General features: G+C 39.7%; 2 protein-coding genes across 4 annotated transcripts in view; one reads left to right on the top strand and one right to left on the bottom strand.

Annotated features, from left to right (window-relative positions):
* Positions 1 to 6,869, bottom strand: part of LOC102300734 (transformation/transcription domain-associated protein) — an 80,108-nt gene extending 73,239 nt beyond the window's left edge. For 2 of the 3 annotated variants that reach the window (XM_042225175.1, XM_042225177.1), the window contains exons 1-10: positions 6,725 to 6,827; positions 6,063 to 6,234; positions 4,969 to 5,018; positions 4,258 to 4,368; positions 3,226 to 3,330; positions 2,894 to 2,977; positions 1,469 to 1,525; positions 1,160 to 1,285; positions 504 to 581; positions 121 to 209 (exon numbers count right to left, since the gene is read on the bottom strand). In XM_042225175.1, the coding sequence (XP_042081109.1) occupies positions 121 to 209; positions 504 to 581; positions 1,160 to 1,285; positions 1,469 to 1,525; positions 2,894 to 2,977; positions 3,226 to 3,330; positions 4,258 to 4,368; positions 4,969 to 5,018; positions 6,063 to 6,162 (800 nt within the window). In that variant the 5' untranslated portion in view covers positions 6,163 to 6,234; positions 6,725 to 6,827. Of the gene's footprint in view, positions 1 to 120; positions 210 to 503; positions 582 to 1,159; positions 1,286 to 1,468; positions 1,526 to 2,893; positions 2,978 to 3,225; positions 3,331 to 4,257; positions 4,369 to 4,968; positions 5,019 to 6,062; positions 6,235 to 6,724 lie in introns of all 3 variants that reach the window. The other variant, XM_042225176.1, reaches the window with a different exon arrangement.
* Positions 6,870 to 10,610: 3,741 nt separating this feature from the next.
* On the top strand, positions 10,611 to 16,826 carry nptx2b (neuronal pentraxin IIb). Its single transcript, XM_005932872.3, has 5 exons — positions 10,611 to 11,500; positions 11,997 to 12,216; positions 12,530 to 12,774; positions 12,870 to 13,049; positions 15,389 to 16,826. Exons 1-5 carry the CDS (start codon positions 11,060 to 11,062, stop codon positions 15,617 to 15,619), a joined length of 1,317 nt encoding a protein of 438 aa, XP_005932934.1. The 5' UTR covers positions 10,611 to 11,059; the 3' UTR covers positions 15,620 to 16,826.
* Positions 16,827 to 21,368: the final 4,542 nt, after the last annotated feature.

The raw sequence follows: 21,368 nt of genomic DNA, 5'->3' as shown, positions 1-21,368 counted from the left end.
AATCAGTTCCTCAAACCCATTTCAAAGGCTGTAAATTGGAAATAAAAGTTATTACTCAAACTCGTATCTGAGATACACTCCCACGGCTCACATAGATGCTTTTAGCCGGATATACTTTACCTGGCCTGGGGAGACACTTGAAGCATGATGGTGTTCATGATGAGAGGCACAAATTCTGACACCACATTGTGAATGTTTAGTTTGTACAGCTGAGGAGACAGAGCAAACATACAACCTGAGTTACTACACAAAAAAAACCCTCCAACATTTTGATATACACACTGTAATGTATATACCAAAAATACATTGCTGTTATTTAGTGTTTCCTTTACATTTAGATTACAAGTTTTAAACATAATATATTATAAAATGTTTTATAAGCAAGAGAACGTCCCATTTTGAAGCAACCTTCATTCTTTTTTTCTCATTCTGGAACAACATTGCCTTATTTTCCTGTGTGAACAGATGTGTATATTACAAAAGTTCAAGAGTATTACACTCACTTGATACATCAGCACCACTATGATAGGCAGCTCTGCTAGCACCTTGAGAGACAAAGAACCCCGCGGGATGATGGTGTGCTTGAGGCAGAAAGAAAAGGACAAATGTGAGTCCTGAGTGACACAAAAGCTGGACATAAAAACTGTTTCCAGGAAATGCAATACTGCTGCATAAAGAGGAGGTAAATAGCTCAGTGGAGTAATAACAACTACTGTTTGCGTTCACATTTTCTGGATTTTTGGAGTTATGCTTCCACTGTCATTTTTGTCCAATGAAGACCAGAACTCATTTTAAGGAAAAGAGTTTATGAAATTTACATTTAATAATGGACAAAGTTTCCTAGCGAGACAAAAATTATATGCAGCATCAGATTAAACTGACAAAACTGTATGGCTTATAAATGTTCAGTTTACCCGGAGCAGAGAATTCATTACTCTAATAATGCTGAATCCTTGTGTGTCTAAAATGTAAAACAGGTCGCTGCTTTAAAAATAAGAGCACGATGTATTATTTAATACATTTTATATCATGGTATTGTTGCAGTTGCTCTTATTGTATCAAAACAGTGCACTACTACCCTCCACTGGCTGCAGGCAGTACTGTAAAAAGTAGACAGTATTAAGTAGAAACAACAGTTAGAAAGGGGCGGTTAGCTCACTGTTCTTGTTTCACTATCTTCCCTCTCAGGTGCAGTCTTAACCAGCACTGATGTGATCATCCCCACCATTTCTGGTGAGGGAACTGTGTTCTCTGCTATCACCTGTGGATTCTCAAAATACCTCGCCTAGAAGAAAGTAGAAATAGAAGGAAATTACGACTTGATAAAGATACAGGTGGCAAGGAAGGCGAGCAGTGAGAGAAAACAATGGCAACTTAAAAGTGCTTTCACTAAAAACAGAGTCACATCAGAAACAACACTTTTACTATCACTATACCCAAAACCACCTGCTGAAAAGCCTTTACTTACAACAACTTTAGGAAGGTCTTTGTAAATCTGCTTCACAAAGTCCAAAAAGTGGTGAATCTGGGAAGAGAAGAATACAGTAAACATGTTGATCTAATACACACAAACTACTTAAATGTTCTATTTTTCATGAAAGGTTACACAAGTACTTCTGCCCCTGCTGTCTCTCATTCAAGTCTTGTTCTTCTAAACATGTTTAGTTTGCTAGTCATATTTTTATTGATCACTGTGTGTTTTAAGAGATAAAGTATTTACTGTATTTGTTAATTATGACTCATCACATCTAATGACCATTTATAAAAAAAGTGTCCTTCAAGAGATCATAATATTTCTTCATTAAGGACAGCATTTATGGTAAATGGCCTGCATTTGAATAGCGCTTTACTAGTCCCTAAGGACCCCAAAGCGTTTTACACTACATTCAGTCATTCACCCATTCATACACACATTCACACACAGGTGATGGCAAGCTTTATTGTAGCCACAGCTGCCCTGGGGCGCACTGACAGAGGCGAGGCTGCCAGACACTGGCGCCACCGGGCCCTCTGACTAGGGCTGCTCGGTTATGGCAAAAATGATAATCACGATTATTTTCACTGAAATTGAGATCTCGATTATTTGACGATATTTATTTAACAATAACAATGTATTGAATAATGGCTTTAAAGATTGTCAAAAAATAATATAAAATAGTGTGCAAATACTGATAACAGTGCAAATGTTTGCAATATAAAAAATAAATGAAAAATGTAAACATCTATGTTTAGTGAACTTTGCAGTGTTGCTCTGTGGTGCAGCTACGACACCGTGGCAAAGTTTACACACTATGTCTACTTGATCCACGTCTGACTCCGCGAACCCATAATGTTTCCACACCACTGAAGGTTTTTTTTTTTACCTCTTTTTAACCAACGGCAGTCACTCTCCTCTCCAAATAACTTCTGCTTAGCTTTCCGAGCTTCCCTGGGGTCCTCTTAATTGATGTGACGGCGTGTTCGAAACGCAGAGAGGTGCGCTCGATTTGTTACACGGAGCAGCGTGAGAGTAAAGCACGAGGGAGGTGCTAATAATCGGCTCAGTCATTTTTAATGATCGTTGAAAGCCCAGATCGTAATTTAGATTAAAATTCGATTAATTGAGCAGCCCTACCTCTGACCACCACCAGTAGGCAACGGGTGAAGTGTCTTGCCCAAGGACACAACGACCGAGACTGTTGGAGCCGGGGCTCGAACCGGCAACCTTCCGATTACAAGACGAACTGCCAACTCTTGAGCCACGATCATTATGACCAATGATCAGGTTTTTTTAACTGATTATTAGTTAACTAAGAATTCAGACTGAAGACACACATAATATCAGCATCATCACTTTCTCAACTGTCATTACAATGCCCAACAAACTTTAAACACAGAACACAAAGATGCTCACCTCCTGAGAGATTGGAGGCCGGAACTGTTTGTGTAGCTCAATAATGATGCGAAGGCATATCAGCACATTTTCCTCACTTTCAATCTAGAAAAACAAAAAAACAAACAAAGGGGGAAATATAAACCTAAAAAGCAGCCACCTGACTTCATGTGTGCAATGCATAATTACATATATGATAAATTACTAATTCCTACTATTCACAGTGAGTGGTAAAAATCAAACATCAAGATGCAAAATATTTACAGTAAGAATATTGACAATATAATTTTAAAGCACCTGACAGGTACAAAACCATAAAAATCACGATGTTGTAAGAAAACAGGGGTTCATACCTCCAGGAAGCGGAACATCACAGAGAGGATGTTCTTGGTGTGGGGACGAAGGTGCTCATTTGTTGGAATGCGATGGATGATTTCCAGCACTAGCTTTCGCAATTGCTTAAAAAAATTAAAATAAAATGAAATAAATAACAGGTAGTCACGTTTAAATTAAGAATTCAAACTTCATTACACTCATATCATTTCAATTCAATTCAGTTCAATTTTATTTATATAGCGTCAAATCACAACAGTTGCCTCAAGGTGCTTTATATTGTAAGGTAAATATCCTACAATAATACAACTTTGATTAAATCCAACAGTCACTAAATTCATTAGATGTGTTATAATGAATTTCATTGACTAATGTACCACAAACATTTAACAGCTCTGTAAGGGGGGGAAATCCATGGTTGAACAGTAAGTTTGGGTAACTCAATCAATTCATGCAGCTTTCTCTGGTTCTGCAGTTCTGTTCATCCTTCTACACTGTTGTGCTGTCAGGTGATAAGCTTTGTTGATATTAGCTGTAGATTTTTCTGCACACTACTGAATATAACGGAAATAAGTTAAAGTAACTCAGTCACTCAATTTGTGCATTTTGCTGTTCATCCATGTAGATTGTTTTGGTGTGAATTGATTAGCTTTGGTGTTATCAGTTGTAGAGATGTCTGCATCTAAAAAACACTTGCCTTGTGGTGCTCTAAGCAAAACCTCATGACTCAATTACTGAAAAGTAGGCACAAGTCATCATCTTCAGGGTCACTGAAGGAGCGACTTTTTCTAATGTTTACATAGAACAACCAAAAGATGCAGCTAGCTAACAGTACAGCTCAGAGACCGCTATCCAATTGATGGGTCTAGTTCAGTTATCCATTGATTAACATTTCAGTAACCGTGTCCTGTTGATTTAATCAAGTGGTGCTTTATGTAGCAAAAAGATGTGATATTAGTTCTATTATAACAAAGAGAAACCAGACACCTTTACAACAGGTATGTTAAAGACTCACACCAATCTAGATTGATAACACATCTTTTTAAAGTTACCTGTGTTGGTTTTTCTTGAAGAAACTGCACCTCTCCATCCTGAAGAAATGTAAGGAAGCGAGGGATGATATGTTCTAAGAAGGTGGAGTACTGAGGTGAAGAGGTCACATTCTGAAATAGTCAAGTACAAAAAAAAAAAAAAAACTTTGTTACAAGCGTTTTCATGTTTCTGCAGGCTTACATTAATACATTAGAAGTTCTCATCTGATAACCTAACATCCCATGGTAATGACCAATAGGGCTTCTGGTGTAGCCTGCATTACCAAGCTAATAGACAATATTACCTATACCAATACTTTACTTTATATTCCATCTGTGGGTCTTTGTTTACAGTACAAATATGAAGGAAAGTCAATTTTAAATAACAAAACTGTGTTATAGACAGTTATTTGGAGATTTCCTTTTTCAAGGTTTGTTTACCTACATGCATCCAAAACCCACTCAGATATAACTTCTCATTACTAATGGTGCCACAAATAGATTACAAGTCCAAAAGTTTCCTGTATTAAAGCATTTTCATCTTTGCAAATATTCTCAACATTTATAATACCAACATTTTTAAGGTTAGGATTCCAGTTACCACTCAAAATCTCACACAATTACATTTTAGTAAGATTCATAAAACCTACGAAAAATACACCATAATCTATCTTTAGAGACAAAGAAAATGAATCTACTCCATCACAGATTGGAAACATTCATCAAACTCACCTCAAAGTTCTCGCTGACCTCCTGCATCATCTTCAGTTTAGTTTCATCAGCTGGAAGTTGAAGGACAAGAGTGTCACCATTAATCAAACTTGCTAATGATACAGTTCCAGGTGTCATTGTTATCTCCATGTGCTCAGCAGGGGCTCTCAGATCTTATCAGTTTTACTTTCAGCGTCCAGGCTAATCAAAAGGTACATCAAGAATCACACAGACACACACGCACACACTCACAAGCACTCTCCCACACATACGTACCTTTGACTGGACTAAAGCATATCGCTCTCATCACATCGCTCATGCTAAGCACAGGGACCTCATCTGAGCAATTTTGGACACACCAAACAGGAGTAACGAGCTGCATCTAATAACTAATGTGCATAAGAAATGTGCCACATTAACTATTCCCTTGCCCATCAAAAAATATGTACATTTATTATTTCATATACTAATTGCAAAATTCTGGGTGGACCCTGAAGTTTAAAGTAACAATTTCGCCAACAGCCACTGCTACTGATATTTCAGGGTTTTGTTGTTAATGTCATCTATCTCGCTCTTTATAAACAAGGAATCAAGGAAATCTGCACCGTATAAGATAACTGAATCTTTTAAAGTTGCTCAGCTCCTCATCACATTACCTATGAACACTTAGCTTGTGCAAAATTGATTACCATTAACTATTGTCATTGGTAAATGTCACTCTCTTTTTGATTAATGGCAAATATCAGTGAACAAGGCCAAAATCAACTGACATGTCCACAACACTTTTATAAAAAAAAAAAACTAATGCACACACATCTTCCTCCTAATAACCGTTAAATATGTATGCCAAGTATCCATACTTAAATTGGATAATGCCTCTAAATCCCAATAATTTATCTGTAATTGCTGGATTACTGTTGGATAAAACCTTTTAAACCCATAAGGGCATTTATGTGTTTAGAGGCTTAAAAATACATGCAGCTATTCAAACAATAAATCTGCATTTGAAACAGTCTTCACAAAATCAAATAGATATTTTCTAAAACTAAGTAGATTTTTCCAGATTTTTCAAACACCTGACACCAAAAAGTACACAGCAAGGTTTATGAACTTACGTGTGTTCGCATCTGTTAGAGCTGCCACAAACTGCAGGTACTTCTTCATAAGTGTGGTCTGGTCCACCACAGTGGGACTGGGCGCGGGTACAAAGGCCATGGTGGCAGCACGGACAGACTGGGATGCAGTCTGCACAGGTCTACGCGATCACTTTGAGCTCATGTACACTACCTGCAAGAGGAGATAAATTACTTTACTTATCTTGGCATGCAAAAAAAAAAACAGAAGATGTATCTGATGAGCATTCAGGTAAAATTAGTTTGTAACAGGAAACCTACTGCGTCCCACCAACAAACCGGTAACGTCCATAATAAATAACATGCCAATAAATGGGCGCAGAGTGATGACATCATTATGCATCAGTTAGCACAATTTCTGTGCACTCTAATAGCGTTTGAAAATTTAAATGAAAAAACTTGGGGTTTCGGCATAAAACTGGAACCAATGTTTTGTTAAGACGCATTGCAATCTTAATGATTTACTCAATGAAACACAAATTTATACACATTTATTTTAGAGAACCAGCTGTCGAACGGCAATGCTAAGCTAGTTTCGTTAAAGAAAGAAAGCGCTCGCGCATCCCAGAACATTAAACTCCTTTAAGGAGACTATAAACAAGAGCCACAAAAAATAAAGCACATTTGCTTCAACTAAAACCTACCCCAAAACACCAGTATCCAAGACTCCCCAAAACTGCTTATATTTATCCAAAGTTTGTAAGAGAGAGCGAATCTTTCACTTACCAAACGCCACAGACAGGAAACTGTCCCTCGCCTGTATGCGCCGTGCTCGCGCTCCCGTTTGCGCCCAACGATGTGTGATATCTCTCCGCGCAATGCACATTATAGCTTCTTTTTTAACAATGAAATATGGTATTATAATATCTGTTTAGCATTTATATGTGCATATTAGTGACAAATTCGTTATTAAGCTCTATAATAATACATTTTTTAAATGAAAAGCTGTTATCCTAGTACCCGCGGAAGAATATACAGTGTAAAACAGTAGCTATAAGACCATCATTTTCGATGGTCTTCTGGCTCCTAGGCTTCTACAGTAGAGGAAGTAGTAGGCTAAGTAACATGGTTCCTGGAGGTAATAGGCTTCCCAGTGGGGCAGACGTTTCACCTTGAATAAATATAATATAAGTGGTCTTTGTGCAAACAATATATATTCAAATATAAGCAATCATTAATAGAGGACTTAAAATAGAAGTTTGTACTGATGACTTCGTTTTAAAAATAGGCAATTTGAAGCTTTTTTTAGTTATATGGATACCTGCTTGCCATGCTATTCCACAATACTGATGGGACAATATAATACAATAAATAACTACTGTAATTAATAACAGGTCGTGAGTTTGCATTTTGGAAAGCCAACACACATGTATATGCCTTTCAAATGTTAGTAAAATAATGTTTTAAGGGATGTGTTTACACGGAGTTGAACAGATTTTGCATCAGTAGCAGTGCTGGAGGACAGTAAACGTTGTCCAGGGGGATATTGCTCTACATAGCAAAAGATCAATAGATAATATTAATAACTAATCACTAGTGTATGCGGAATTGTATTTAATTGGCCATGGGATGGAGTGATATTTAATCTGAATTAAGTTTATTGACTAATTTGTTCCATGTCTTTGTGTTGCTTTTGTTAGTTATCGTGAGCTGTTTTAACCACAAGATGGCAGCCTACTGAAGCTGTTTCTGGAGTCTATCCATGTTCTGAAATTACCAGTGCTCAAAGTAAAGTGAATGTGATGCCATCCAGGTCATTGCTGGGGGGGAATCCAGCAATGACCTGACACTGACATGAAAAATCAATCTGGCCCTTCAGTTGAACTCTCACCTGCAGGTGAGAGTTCAACTGAAGGGCCAGAAAAGGTGAACTGAACTAACAATAATACAAACTCTGTTTTTGCCTGTATTCCCTTCACCTATTTCCCATTTTCCCAGCAAAATATATTTAAAAAACTAAAGATGCCCCCATACTTTGCCACCTTAAAAAGTTATACATTTTGCAATGAATGTTAACAGTGTTCATTGATCCTCTTGACTCTGTGAAGCGAGTCACAAGCTAAACAGTTATTCTATGAGATCAGAGCATGTAACCTTTTCATGATCATTTTTAAAACAGCCCCCGACTTTCATTTTGACCACATTAAGTTGCTGTCATGCACGCTTTTGTGGTTCACAAATGACAGTGTAGGGATAAGACTTGAGATTTCTTTCTTTTTTTTCATAATGCTTGTTTTAATAGCTCTGGAAATAATGAAGTCTGGTTGAAAGATGATCATTATTTATCTTGCATAATCTATCAAGCATGTGTCCTACCCACAAGCTTTGCTAATGGGTTTTAATTCCCTCCTTCACAGCCCTCCTCCTCCTCCTCCTTCCATAGACTGGAGCCACTGGCACAAAGACTGCAGAATGAGATATCCCTCTCACTGAATGCCACATATGATGTAAGAGTTAATCTGACATATAATATGACTTTCTCATTCTCCTTTGCACTCTATGTTCCCTAAGTAATAATGATCTGCTAAAAGATGTTTGTCTCTGGCTTATTGTGCTGTCCTGTTTGTTTCATCAGTGTGTTTTTTTTTTCTTTCTCTCCCTGATGGGGGCTTTATCCTGAGAGGGAAGAGTGGATGACACACTGGTTTCCAAAACCACTCATCTGTCCATTAGATATGTGTTTTTCTCAGTGCTCTGCAGCGACTGGTGATGCCCTTATGATGAAGCCGCATCGCCCCTGCATTATTTCTTCCATAGAAAGAAGTGCACTTTCCTTGAGACTGGTTCTGAATCATCAACAATACCCAAAAATCTATTCATGCATCTGAAGCGCCCGTGGACATTCACTCATTTTTTTTTTTAAATCACTCCTGAGGTCTGTATGAATAAGACACATGTTCTCTGTGACACAGGCAAACACTCACAGCAGAATCTCCTCCACGGTGAATATGCTTGTTAATGAAAATCATAATTTTGTAACAGCACTGACGTCCCAAGTTTGTTGGCCATTGCCGGTAGGTGAGTTATGTCTTTATCCTATAGTAAACACAAAGTAGATAGTGAGAGTCAGCGTTAAAGCGTTTGTGTTTAATCAAGACGTGTGCACGAGCACAAGCAACTGAACCCCATGGGCAAACTAACAGCGTTGATGGTCAGTCCCTGCTGTCCATTACTGCTTAAATCATCAAACAGATTTGCAGTAATATTCTCTGAAGGTTTTGGGGCCATCGTCCTGCTGAGCTTTGCACTGACATGAACTAAAACTACGAAAGGTGCCAAGTATCAAACTTTAATTGCTTTAATAATATTAAACCAGTGAGTTCTAACTTTTATGGCCTATGAACCCTTATAAAAAGAAGCTGTGTCTGGACTGGTTGAAACCTCTGTGACACAGTTCAAATGTCTGAGGTGTTAGATGTTTTATTGAAAAGAAAGAAGAGGATCAAGCCCAGTGATTTAAAAAAATGTTCTAGACAAAAAACAGAACAATCCGGGTACCACAGTTATTTTTTTCTCCACAGTTTTCACTTCCATGTTGATTTTTTGAACGTTAAGTTGCCTCTTGGTTGGAAACCTGACTATATCTAACCGTACTTATGTACTGTATGTTGTAATGTTACCCCTAACTATACTAAAGCTTGCATGGCAATTAAAAATTGTTCCAACTAAAGTTCCAAGAGTGACAATAATTGTTGCTCTTAATGAGAATTTTTCACAAATCTGGCTGGAAGACAGCCACGAGTTCTCTGATTCATGTGCTTTCTAATGAGAGCGTGATGAGTCAGACGTGACAGCTTGCGATGCCTTCATTTTATTTAACATGAAAATAATTGTAAAATGTTTAGTCTTTTACCAACTCTGCATGCAATTATCTAAGTCTTTGATCATATCTTTGGAGAAAATCAAAATCTCCACGAGTTTCATTTCTGCTGTTTTAAATCCCAGAATTGAACAGTTTTTGCTCAGCACTGCTTCCATTTTATCATCCCCTAGTGTAAAACAGCTTTGATTGACTTTGTGGTTTGGATCATGGTTGGATGCCATCTTCAAAGCACAGTGGTAGGCCTTCCAGTCAGCACAACAGGCTTTATTGACCTTTTGCAACTAGGCAGGCAACTGTTGCTAATTGTTTACCACCACATCCTGTTTCTCCACCGTTGGCTTTATTGAAGAGACTCACCTGCATTGGGAATCATTTGTTATGTTTTTTCGCAGCTGCAATTCAGTCTCTAAATTGCCTTGAGGCCACGTGTGTTGGTGCAATGTTTGAAAAATTTATGCATCCAAACTCAAATCGATTCTTCTTCTTTTTAAATTTTTTTAAATTGATTTTATTGCAGGACTTCCATAAATGTGTTCTGAAGTTATTCTATTGTTTATTATCCATATACCTCAAATTCTATCACATACAGCGCACGCTCACACATATGTCTGGGGATGGGAACCGGGTAGAAAATAAAGCATGATAACGTGTTTGAAGGCATCCGTATGAAAATAACCACGCCTTCTAATCGACCACACCTTTCAATCCTATCAATTTCCGACAACGACTTCGAGTCTTAGAGTCTTAATCAGCTCAACAAATCACCATTTAAGCCTAGACTCGGTGACGTCAGCCTACTACAACACATCCAGGACTTTTCACAGACACCTTTTTTTGGTAATCCTCTTTATCGAGAGGAGCTGTCTGATCAGCACCACACTGTGAGTTCCGTTCGTGCCAGGAATAGTTCCGTTATCACAAGCCACATTAATGGGCTTATACTCCCCTGATCGCATTTTCCACTCCTGATTTTGCCGGTCGGACATCATGTCGCTACTTTGTAAAGATAGTTATACATGATGCTTTTTGCGCAGACCCGTTTGGAGTACACTTTTACGCACTGAACTCAACATCGGGCTCGCGTTGGAGTGCTGAGAATTTAACTGTGAGGTTTTCACCTCTTTCTTGACCTCTCTGAGCGACACAAGCCGCCGGTATGTTTTCACTCTTGTCCGGGATGTTATGTTTTTGTGCTCTGGGATGTGGTCAGCTAACAAACAGGCAGGCGGACGATGGGAAGCGCTACATTTGCCGGGCAATACCCCTCACGGGCGATGCCAGTTGCCCTGTGACTTTGCTACCCGAGTTAAATGCCGGGGGTCAGGAAGAAGAGCTCAGAAACACGGTCATGCAGCTAAGGGAGACGATTTTACAACAGAAAGAAACGATTTCCAAACAGATTGGCACCATCAACGAGCTTACCACCAAGCTGTCTCTGTGCGCGTCAGCAACCACCGATAGAAAGTACGACAAAGGGGGAACATGGGGCAAAGACAAACAAAACACGATGGGGGACGTTCCCGGGGATCCAAATGAAACTATCGACAATCTTGGAAAAACCATGCAGGGGCTCAAGGACCGACTGGAAAACCTTGAGGTAAGAGTCATTGCGCAAAGCATTGTGCCAAAGCCCGAACCTAAAAACCTGGTTTGCTTACGGATTACGGATTTAAGGGGATTAAAACAAACTGTCGATTCGCACAAAAGCAGAGCGTGACTTCTAAGAATTGTTACTGAGTTTATCGTGGAGAATCAAAACAGTATGTGGGAAGAGATTATACAGCTAACTGGTTAATTTCTCGTGTGACCTGCCTTCACTTTTCTTGCGCTTTCAATAAATTGAATAGTCTTTTGTTCCTAGTCTTACCATGACTACCACACAGTATGAAAATACTCAGTTTCAAGCCCAGTATGTGCCTCCCACATTAAAATAAATGAGTGGATTCTCCTGACAGGAGAGGAAAACTGACTGAAAGACTTTTATTTAAACTCAATCTGTAAACCTGCCAATCAGTCACACAGAAGCTCACAGCTCTCAGGGGGCTTAGTGCACATCCTGCTTATGATAACTGGTGATGTTGATCCTTCCTTAGCAACAGCAAATGCGGGCCAACATATCTGGAGCCTCGTTCCCCAGTGAGCTCCGTGACCTGCTGCAGCAACGTCTTGGAGAACTGGAGAAACAGCTCCTGAAAAAAGTCAGCACCTTGGAGGCGGAAAAGAGCATGCTGTCCAATGCCACAGCTGCCTACAGGCTGAAAACAGAGAGCACTCTAAACGCATTGGTAGAGAGGATCAATGAGTTGGAGAAAGGTACAGCCAAGCACAAACTCACATATTTACATTACAATAGCTGTAGAGAACAAATGAAGAGGAAATGTTATTTTGAGATATAAATAGGTTTCAATGACATACAGCCCATTTAACAGATTGGATGACTACACAGAGAATAGTCCCACACGAAAGGAAAATTACAAGAGTGGAGAAAGGCTGCTGCCCTCTGCACTCAGAATAGTCAAGATGATCTTATGAATCACCAAAGGTGAAATAACGGGTGAGAAGATTAGCCTCATGGGTCACCTCTCCCTCCTTACACCACGGGTCTTTTCTGCCGATCTTATTACAGGCGGAGGAGACTTCATATCCCCAGAGCAGTTTAAGCTGTCCCTGCCCCAGCGTACCAACTACCTGTATGGCCGTATCACCAAGAGCTTGCCAGAGATGTATGCTTTCACTCTCTGCATGTGGATCAAGTCCAGCGCCAGCCCTGGCATAGGCACGCCTTTTTCTTACGGTGTACCAGGGCAAGCAAATGAGATTGTGCTGATTGAATGGGGCAACAACCCAATTGAGCTTCTCATTAATGACAAGGCAAGTAATTAAATCAGATTGAAATAGTGATTTAGTAAAAATCATATTTGTACCAAAACACACTTTTCAAAATTATAATGTCTTTTTGACCCTAGGTTGCTCAGCTTCCCCTGGAGGTTCGCGACGGCAGGTGGCACCACATCTGCATCTCTTGGACCACGCGAGATGGTCAGTGGGAGGCTTACCAAGACGGGGAGAAGCTGGGAGCTGGTGACAACCTGGCAGCCTGGCACCCCATCAAACCTGGAGGAGTGATCATCCTGGGGCAGGAGCAGGTGAAATGATACAGTAAAATCTTTGATGAATGTCTATTTTTAGATTCATCGTCAAAAAAAGAATGTGTTGCAGCTATGTGCTCTCAACTCAACACGCTCACATTACTGCAAGAAGAAAATAACTTGAAAATGCTGTACCAAGCGCTTCGACTAATAAGACGCACTATTTATGAGGTGTCTCTGCAAATTGCAGATGGAAAGAAGAAAATTACCCAGATTTAAAGCGGCACAAATGAGATCCAGGCTGATTATCAGAACAAAACAATTAACAGAAACAACAGTGAATCTATCACTGCCCACAGCTGCTGAGGTCGCTAAATGAATCAATGTATTATTACCTCTGCCAAGCAGGTAATAACGCATGTTTTTATTGATGTTTGTTTGTGTCCCTTTTAATGGCTTTACACAAAACCTGCCCAGTCTATTTTCGTGACACTTCGTGTTGAGGGAAGAAGCCATTAAATATTTGGTGTGCATCCAGATCCCTCTTTAAAAGGCATGAATGGCCGTTTGCTGAGGCTTGTGGTCTTTGAGTGCTGTTATCGTTTAAAAAAAATCATATTACTGTTCAGTTCTGCAGGGAACATTTGGTATCCAAATCACTGCTAATCAAAGTTTACATAGCAGCATGCAGAATATTTATGTGATTGAAGGGAACCTAATTTCCACTTCCATATTTATATTCTTGGTTTCTGTTAGAGTAGCTTTGCATGATTCACAGTACAAAATAACTCCTCAGTTCCTCCTCTACCTGAGACGAGCCTTTTTACTCCTCTCCCTTTATAACCAGACTCCTTTTAAGCCAGCTTTCTTCTGAATGGCTGCCCCTTGCACTCTGTACAGTAGATCGGTTGGGACTGCCATTCTCACAGCCAGAGTTGTGTGTCTGAAATGACCATATTTAGTATATCCACTGTCTTTGACATCATACAGATTCAAGACTATAAGAGTACATACATCACCAAAGCCGATGTCAGTTCTCTATCTTAATAATAATAATAATGGATTGCATTTATATAGTGCTTTTCGAGACCCTTAACGCGCTTTACAATTCCACTATTCATTCACTCTCACACACTGGTGGAGGCAAGCTACAGTTGTAGCCACAGCTGCCCTGGGGCAGACTGACAGAAGCGAGGCTGCCATATCGCGCCATCAGCCCCTCTGGCCATCACCAGTAGGCGGTAGGTGAAGTGTCTTGCCCAAGAACACAACAACCAAGACAGACAGAGCTGGGGATCGATCGATAGGATTCATGAAATTTAGCTTGGTAGTTTTATTATACTCTTGATTGCAAACACATAAAACCACTGGACTTTATAGACTACACCTAACAAGGATTGCAACTGCAGTGCAGACAGATGACTGTGTCAGATGATTGCTTCAGGTCTTCAGGTCAAGCTTCTCAAAATTGTGTGAAGATGGTGTGAAAAGGTGCTTCAGCTGTAACAAGGACCAGCTTGACCAAGGTCAGGAGAACTGTTTGTCTAAGGACTTTGCACTCTTATCTGTCTACCACAAATTTTCTACCAGATATGACTAATAAATATTAAGTATTTTTCATATTTTCATTTTGAAATCAACAGTTTTAAAATCCGTTTCCTAAGTTTTGTTTCTCAAGCAGTTTATCCGTCAAGGGAGAGAGATTGAGTGAGAATCTGAATGTGAGGCAGAGGCTGGCTTAAATAACTGAAGGCGAGCCACAGGAGATCACAGCAGGTGGCACACAGGGAAGCATGATAGATGCTTTGCCAAAGTGACATAGGAAAAACAGGACTATATAAACACAGAGGGCTGAACAAAGGAACACAGTGGGAACTAAAAGAATAAAAATGAAGGCATGAACCAAAAGACAAACAACTGTAAAACTGAAAATTAAAAGAGAAGAAAAGAGTCAATAATATCACAAGAAAAAAAACTCAACCTCTGTTAAAATAATAAATTAATCAAATCAGGAATTCAACCATTCAGTGAACACATAATCAAGATTACAAATGCTAGAAGAACAATAAAAGCCAAATAAAAACCAAATATATTAACCGTGAATCTAAAGTTCAAATCAACATGAATACCCATGATGCTCTTACGTGATTGCTTATATTTGTTAGTGTTACTAAATTATGAAACATAAAGTCTTTACAAAATGACACATTTCTTAGAAAACAGATAAAGGACTTGACCTCGTGTCCAAAAGTACTTTAAAAGACAGTACAAAAGTTTAATGAGCAGTTCATTCCCACTGACTGGCTCTTCCTCTGCACTGGAACAGGTAATTACGTTTGATGATGTTGTTGTCGATGCGGTTTAAATTCACATCCTGCTGTTTATGGCTCTTCCAGGACATGGTGGGCGGGCGCTTTGATGCCGGACAGGCTTTCGTGGGCGAGCTGAGTCAGGTGAACATTTGGGATCGCGTTCTGAAGCCCGTCGAGATCCAGTCTATGGCCAACTGCACTACGTACGTTCCTGGGAATGTCGTCTCCTGGCTGGCGAGCAACGTCGAAGTTTTCGGGAGGGGAGCGTTCAAGCGGCCCTTGGAGATATGCCAGGAGAGGTTGCCCAACACTTAAAAAAACCTCTCAGCCTGTCATTTGATTTGTTAATGTTTCCATCCATTCAACTTTTTTTTATTTTAAGTAGTCTGTTCATACTGTGAGGCAGCTTGTTCATTTTATTTTTTTATAGTTGGATGCTTTTCGTAGTCTGGTTTACATTTACAGCTTTGAGATTACTGAACCAATTCTGAAAAAGACCCCCTGAGATTACAGCTGTGACATTTTGACCGTTTGGTGTGATCCAGCCTTCAGGGCCACACATCTAAGTGTGTATTGTTTCGCCCAGGCTGATCACAATCACCTCTGCTTGCGGTTTCCAGTGGCAATTAGAGCGCTCCTTAGTGACAGCAGTTTCTTCATCACGATTAGGATACTTGGCTTCAACAGCCGTAGTAACATAAGGCCGTAGGTATTGGTGCTAAGACGTAAAATGACTCCCCCCCACACACACACACACACACTCACACACTCACTCTGAAGCTCTGAAGTAAAGAAAATCCACTCTAGTGCAGCACACTTGTAGTATGACAAACACATTAAGGTTCAGATCGACGTTGCCATTAACATGTGAGCGAGTGTTGCGTGCTGTGTAGGAGGAAAGATTAAAAGGGTGGCTAATGTTATGCCACCTCTTTAACCAAGCAATAGCACTGAGCCAACAGCAATCTGATCCTCACATGTTTGGCTCTTTTAAAGGGATAATACTAAAAAAAACAAAACAGAAAAACCCAAAGACCATATTTCATGTGGCACTGATGGATGAAGCACATCAGCGATTGAAATAAATCTGTGTAAGACATGCTGCTGATTTCATTTTATAGCTTACGTAGTGAAAAACAAAAGTGGGATGCATATCTGTCACCAGTGCTGCTGCTCATCACTGTTCTCTCTTCCTGGCTTTTTCCATCACAGGAAATGGTGAATCATTTTGAAAACATACACACAGCTTCTGTGTTGTGATGACAAAGAGTGAAAAAAAAAATTAAAACCTTATAACATGTGCTTGAATGTAAATTTGAATGTAACTTTCCATTATGTAACGTCTCTGTCCAGAAAAAAAAAGTATTTTTTTAATGTGGTCTGTTTTTAGCACATTTGTAAGGCTTTCTCAACCTTGTCCTGTGGCCTTTTCATAGAAGTGCCATTAAATGTTTTCTAAGTGTTTCCAAATGTTTACCATGTACAGAAAATGTGGAAAATAAAGATAATTATTCCTGCAAAATGAATTTACAAGTGAACACGAGTACTCTCTGTGAGACTGTTTAAAAAAAAATCATATGAATCTTATATGCCAGTTTTAAAACCATCTTGTTTGTTAGGCGTCACACGAGTAAGACAGACTTGCTGTCTTACGGCTGTTCAGACTCTGATGGCTTCAGTCAAACAGCAACAGATGTCCCGGGTGGATTTAGCAACTCTTAAGAGATGAGAAAGGTCAGGGGTGACATCACGGACATTAGACAAGTCTGCCACAGCCTTGAAACTACATGACACACATTCATTATTTGAGTTATTTAAGTTTAAGTTTCACTAAAATCCAGAATTATGAAATCATATAGAATACCATCTTTTTATATGTTAGCTTAGCTGCCCAGCTTGAGCAAAACAAAGCAATCGGTTAAGTTTGACAGGTGAAAAATATTTTTTGCATTTCTCAAAACCAAGAATTGTCAAAACCTGTTATACTCTAAGGGTCTTTGAAGATGGGAATATTAACTGTGCTGTTGTGGATTAGTAGCGAAGAATAATTTATATAATTCACACAGGTTGTTTTCAGGAGAGGTAAGCATTTAAGAAGCTTAGGCTGGTCAAAAGAAAGCAAACCCTTAAAGGTTCAGGACATAATAAAAATAAGCTGGTTCTTAGCAGGTCTTAAAAATGTAATAGACACACAGAAGCAGTGTGTAAAAACTAAGTACACCCTTCCTGCTTCCACAGGAATTAAGAGGGTAAGTATCAGCCAGATGCTGCTAATCAAATCCACTTGATTAACTGATCATCAGAAAGTGTGGCCATTTCTATGAAAGCAGAAGCTTTTTGCAGTTCGCTGCTCTGGAGCATTCAGGTATTTGGTAACACAATGCCAAGGAGGAAAAGCATCAGCAAGGATCCTAGTAGAAACAACTATTGCTGCCCATCAATCAGGGAGGGGTTATAAGGCCAACAGATTGAAGTCCATTATCTGCCAATCTTCTCAGGACTGTGCAGTGCTCAGAGAAATTGAGCACTAGACAGTGAGTACATCAGGAAGATTGCCACAACTCACAGTGTGCTTAGTAAATACGTCAGGCAGCAAAAACCCAAGAAAGAAGAGCAGCAAGCCGAGGAACCATCATGGAAGGACAGGCCCCTGCATGATATGTATGACTGGCAGATAGAGCACGTAGCAGACATCCAGAAATCCTACCAGTGGCTAGACAAAGCTGAAAGACACCAAAGAGGCAAAAATCATGGCAGCACAGGAACAACCAAGTACAAGATCCATAGAGGCTGCGGTCTAGAGTTGGGCGATTGTGGCTCAAGAGTTGGGAGTTCTCCTTGTAATCGGAAGGTTGCTGGTTCGAGCCCCGGCTTGGACAGTCTCGGTCGTTGTGTCCTTGGGCAAGACACTTCACCTGTTGCCTACTGGTGGTGGTCAGAGGGCCCGGTGGCGCCAGTGTCCGGCAGCCTCGCCTCTGTCAGTGCACCCCAGGGTGGCTGTGGCTACAATGTAGCTTGCCATCACCAGTGTGTGAATGGGTGGATGACTGGATATGTAAAGCGCTTTGGGGTCCTTAGGGACTAGTAAAGCGCTATATAAATACAGGCCATTTACCATTTTACCACACCAGGCCAGACCCCAGGTGCAGGCTGTGTAAAGATGCCCCTGAGACAATCCAGCACATAACAGAAGGATGCAAGATGCTAGCAGGCAGAGTATACATGGAACTCCATAAATAAGTGGCCAGCATAGTATACAGGAACATCTATGCAGAATATGGCCTGGAAGTTCTGAAGTCAAAATGGAAGAGGCACCCAGTGGTGGTCAAGAATGACTGAGGTAAGATCCTGTGGGACTTCCAGATACAGACGGACAATTTGGTGGACAAACAGACAAACCGGACATAGTAGTAGTAGACAAGCAGAGGAAGACAGCCGTAGAGATAGATGTAGCGATACCGAATGACAGCAACATCAAAAAGAAGGAACACAAGAAAGTGGAGAAGTAACAAGAGCTCAGAGAAGAGCTCGAGAAGATGTGCAGGGTGAAGTAACATTGGTCTAAGTGGTAATCGGAGCACTTGGTTCAGTGACCCCCAAGCTAGGGGAGTGACTCCAGCAGATCCCAGGAACAACTTCCGAGATCTCTGTCTGGAAGAGCGCAGTCCTAGGAAAAGCTAAGATACTGCAATGGACCCTCAAGCTCCCAGGCCTCTGATAGAGGACCTGAGCTTGAAGGATAGACCGCCCGCAGGGACGAGAGGGGAATTTTATTTTATTTTATTTTTCGTTGCTTTCTGTTGGTTTCTTTGTATTTTACCATGCCTGCATCTGTGCATGCATCCATATCAGTTATGGCACCTTGCCAATCAAGCTTCGTCGTGTTAGTTTATAACTTAGCAATTCACTCTTTGGTCACTCTAGCAGCTAAAACGCAGACCTTGAAGTTACAAAAAGATGGTGATGAAAAAAGAATCAAAGTTTGAAATTTGAAAAGAGAAGAAAAGAAGCAAAAACAAACAAAAAGCAAGTCCCACATGTCTAATTAAGTCATTAAAGTTTCTTTACACATCAGTGATATGATCCATACTGTATGTATATTACATATATGTTCGTATGTTTACATTACCACATCCAAACCTCAAACGTTGGTTTCAGTATGAGTGAATATAACAGAGCTGAAATTTAATGACAGATTTTTCTCTTAAAAAATGCGAACAGCTGCAGACGTTAACTTTTTTTTTAGCTCAAGGTCATCCTGATATTCATCTTAGCATCTGCATCTCCCCGCAGTGTCTTTGACAACCAGCATTCATCAAAACACTCACAATTAATAATGCTGACGTCTCTAACAGAGAACACACTATCATTAAACACCATCAAGGTAAAAAACTGAATAAAAATAACGTGACTGATGCCAGAGGAGTTAGAAAAGATTCAAAGACTTTATGTAAGGTTAACTTTTACAACTCTTCCTGTTTTTCTACTGAATTTGAATCGATCCTTTCTTTCATCTCAGGCTGATGCTTCATTTTGCAGTAATTAGAAACAATATTGCTTTATATTTTTGTGTTTCTATCACAAAGTTGAATTTAAATAATTTTGATTTGTTTTGGTTATGATAAAGTTTTATTAAAAGAAGGTAATATGGCTCTGTGGAGGACTGGTCAGTCATTACCTCAGTAACTGCTGATGACACCACATTCATATTTGTGGTATTGATTTCTCAACAACAACTGGGTAATGGCTTAATCAGTAATGAAGAGAAAACAAACAAACCTGCATTCTGGTTTTACACAGGACTCAAACCGTGCCTTTCCAGGTGAAGGTCTTTTGTTGCCTAACCATGCCGTATCACTACTCTGCTTTTTAAACAAGTTTTTGCTATGCTCACTAGATCTGGCTTGAAAGAACTTGTCTCAAGCCTCGTGAGTTAAGCCTAAAAACAAAACCAGAGGAGGCGATTGAGTCTAGAGCCATATGAAAAACAAAGTACACCCTCTTTTTATTCTAAAATACAGCACATTAGTACACACTGAAAAATAATCTGTCAGGGTTCGGGTCCGTGACCCAGTGACTTGAGTTTATTTTGGATTTTCTTACTTTATTGTAAAAATGCTAGTTCTTGTTCTTGTGCTATTATTTAGTCTTCGCCTCTTTGTTTAACGTTTAGTTATGCCCATGCTTGCATCTCCCTGTGCTTCATGTCTACCCAGTCTGTCATGTTTCTTGTCTGTGTGTTTCATGTTGTCAAGCTTGTGTTATTACGTCTTCGTCTCTCCATGCTTCCTGTTTTATTTTGAAAGGGCTGGTGGTTCCATGTTTAGTGTGTTAGGGTTTTACTTTTCCCTGTGGCGTCATGATCATTTGTGTCAGCTGTGTCTCCCTCATTACCCTTCTGTCCTCACGCCCTGATTATCTCACGTTAGAGCTTTTCATGTTCCAGTTCAGGCCCTGTTCATGTCACAGTTTTCATGTTTTAGTTTTTCTCAGTTTAGGTTTCCTCCAGTTTGCCTTGCCTTGTTTTGACATCATAGCAATCAAACGGCTCGCTTTTTGTTACACTTCGTTTGTCTCCCGTGTCTGCATTTTTGTCCACACCTCAAACACACCGGCCTGCTCGGCTGTGACAAATCTGGTCCATACCAGGTTCTACAACTGCTTAAAGACAGATGAATAAGATGTGACGTGTTATATTAGGTATTTATTTATTTAATAAAATAGCACTGTGTGTGTTAAACTAAGTACACCTCACCACATGGTTCACTGGTACAAGCTAATGAAGTAATGGTTTTCTGTATGACTTTCTCACATTGTTAGGAAGTTTGGCCCACTTTTCTTTGCAGCAGTTCTTCACTTGTCCAGTTTTCTCATTTTAAAAATCGAGGTAAAGCAAATAAGTGGAAGACAAAGGAAAAAGTAAACTATCAAGAACTAAATGTTATGTCCTTGAAAATATGACAAAAACTGAGCAAAGACCTAAAAGAGGACCCAGAGATACATTTGGAAGGCTGTAAAGAAGTCATTCATACAGAAAGGAAACAGATCAAATTGTCATTAATAT

This window comes from Haplochromis burtoni, unplaced genomic scaffold (assembly GCF_018398535.1).
Source record: "Haplochromis burtoni strain Fernald_Lab_line unplaced genomic scaffold, NCSU_Asbu1 Contig_162, whole genome shotgun sequence".
Taxonomy (NCBI): Eukaryota; Metazoa; Chordata; class Actinopteri; order Cichliformes; family Cichlidae; genus Haplochromis; species Haplochromis burtoni.
Note: the sequence above shows the minus strand (reverse complement) of the source record. Positions and strands in the feature narration are given on the sequence as shown.

Bases quoted from the DNA above. Each gene is read 5' to 3' on its own strand.
- nptx2b (XM_005932872.3), top strand. From the start codon at position 11,060: ATGTTTTCACTCTTGTCCGGGATGTTATGTTTTTGTGCTCTGGGATGT. The intron at 11,501-11,996 runs GTAAGAGTCATT...ATCCTTCCTTAG, and splicing joins ACCGACTGGAAAACCTTGAG to CAACAGCAAATGCGGGCCAA. The intron at 12,217-12,529 runs GTACAGCCAAGC...ATCTTATTACAG, and splicing joins GATCAATGAGTTGGAGAAAG to GCGGAGGAGACTTCATATCC.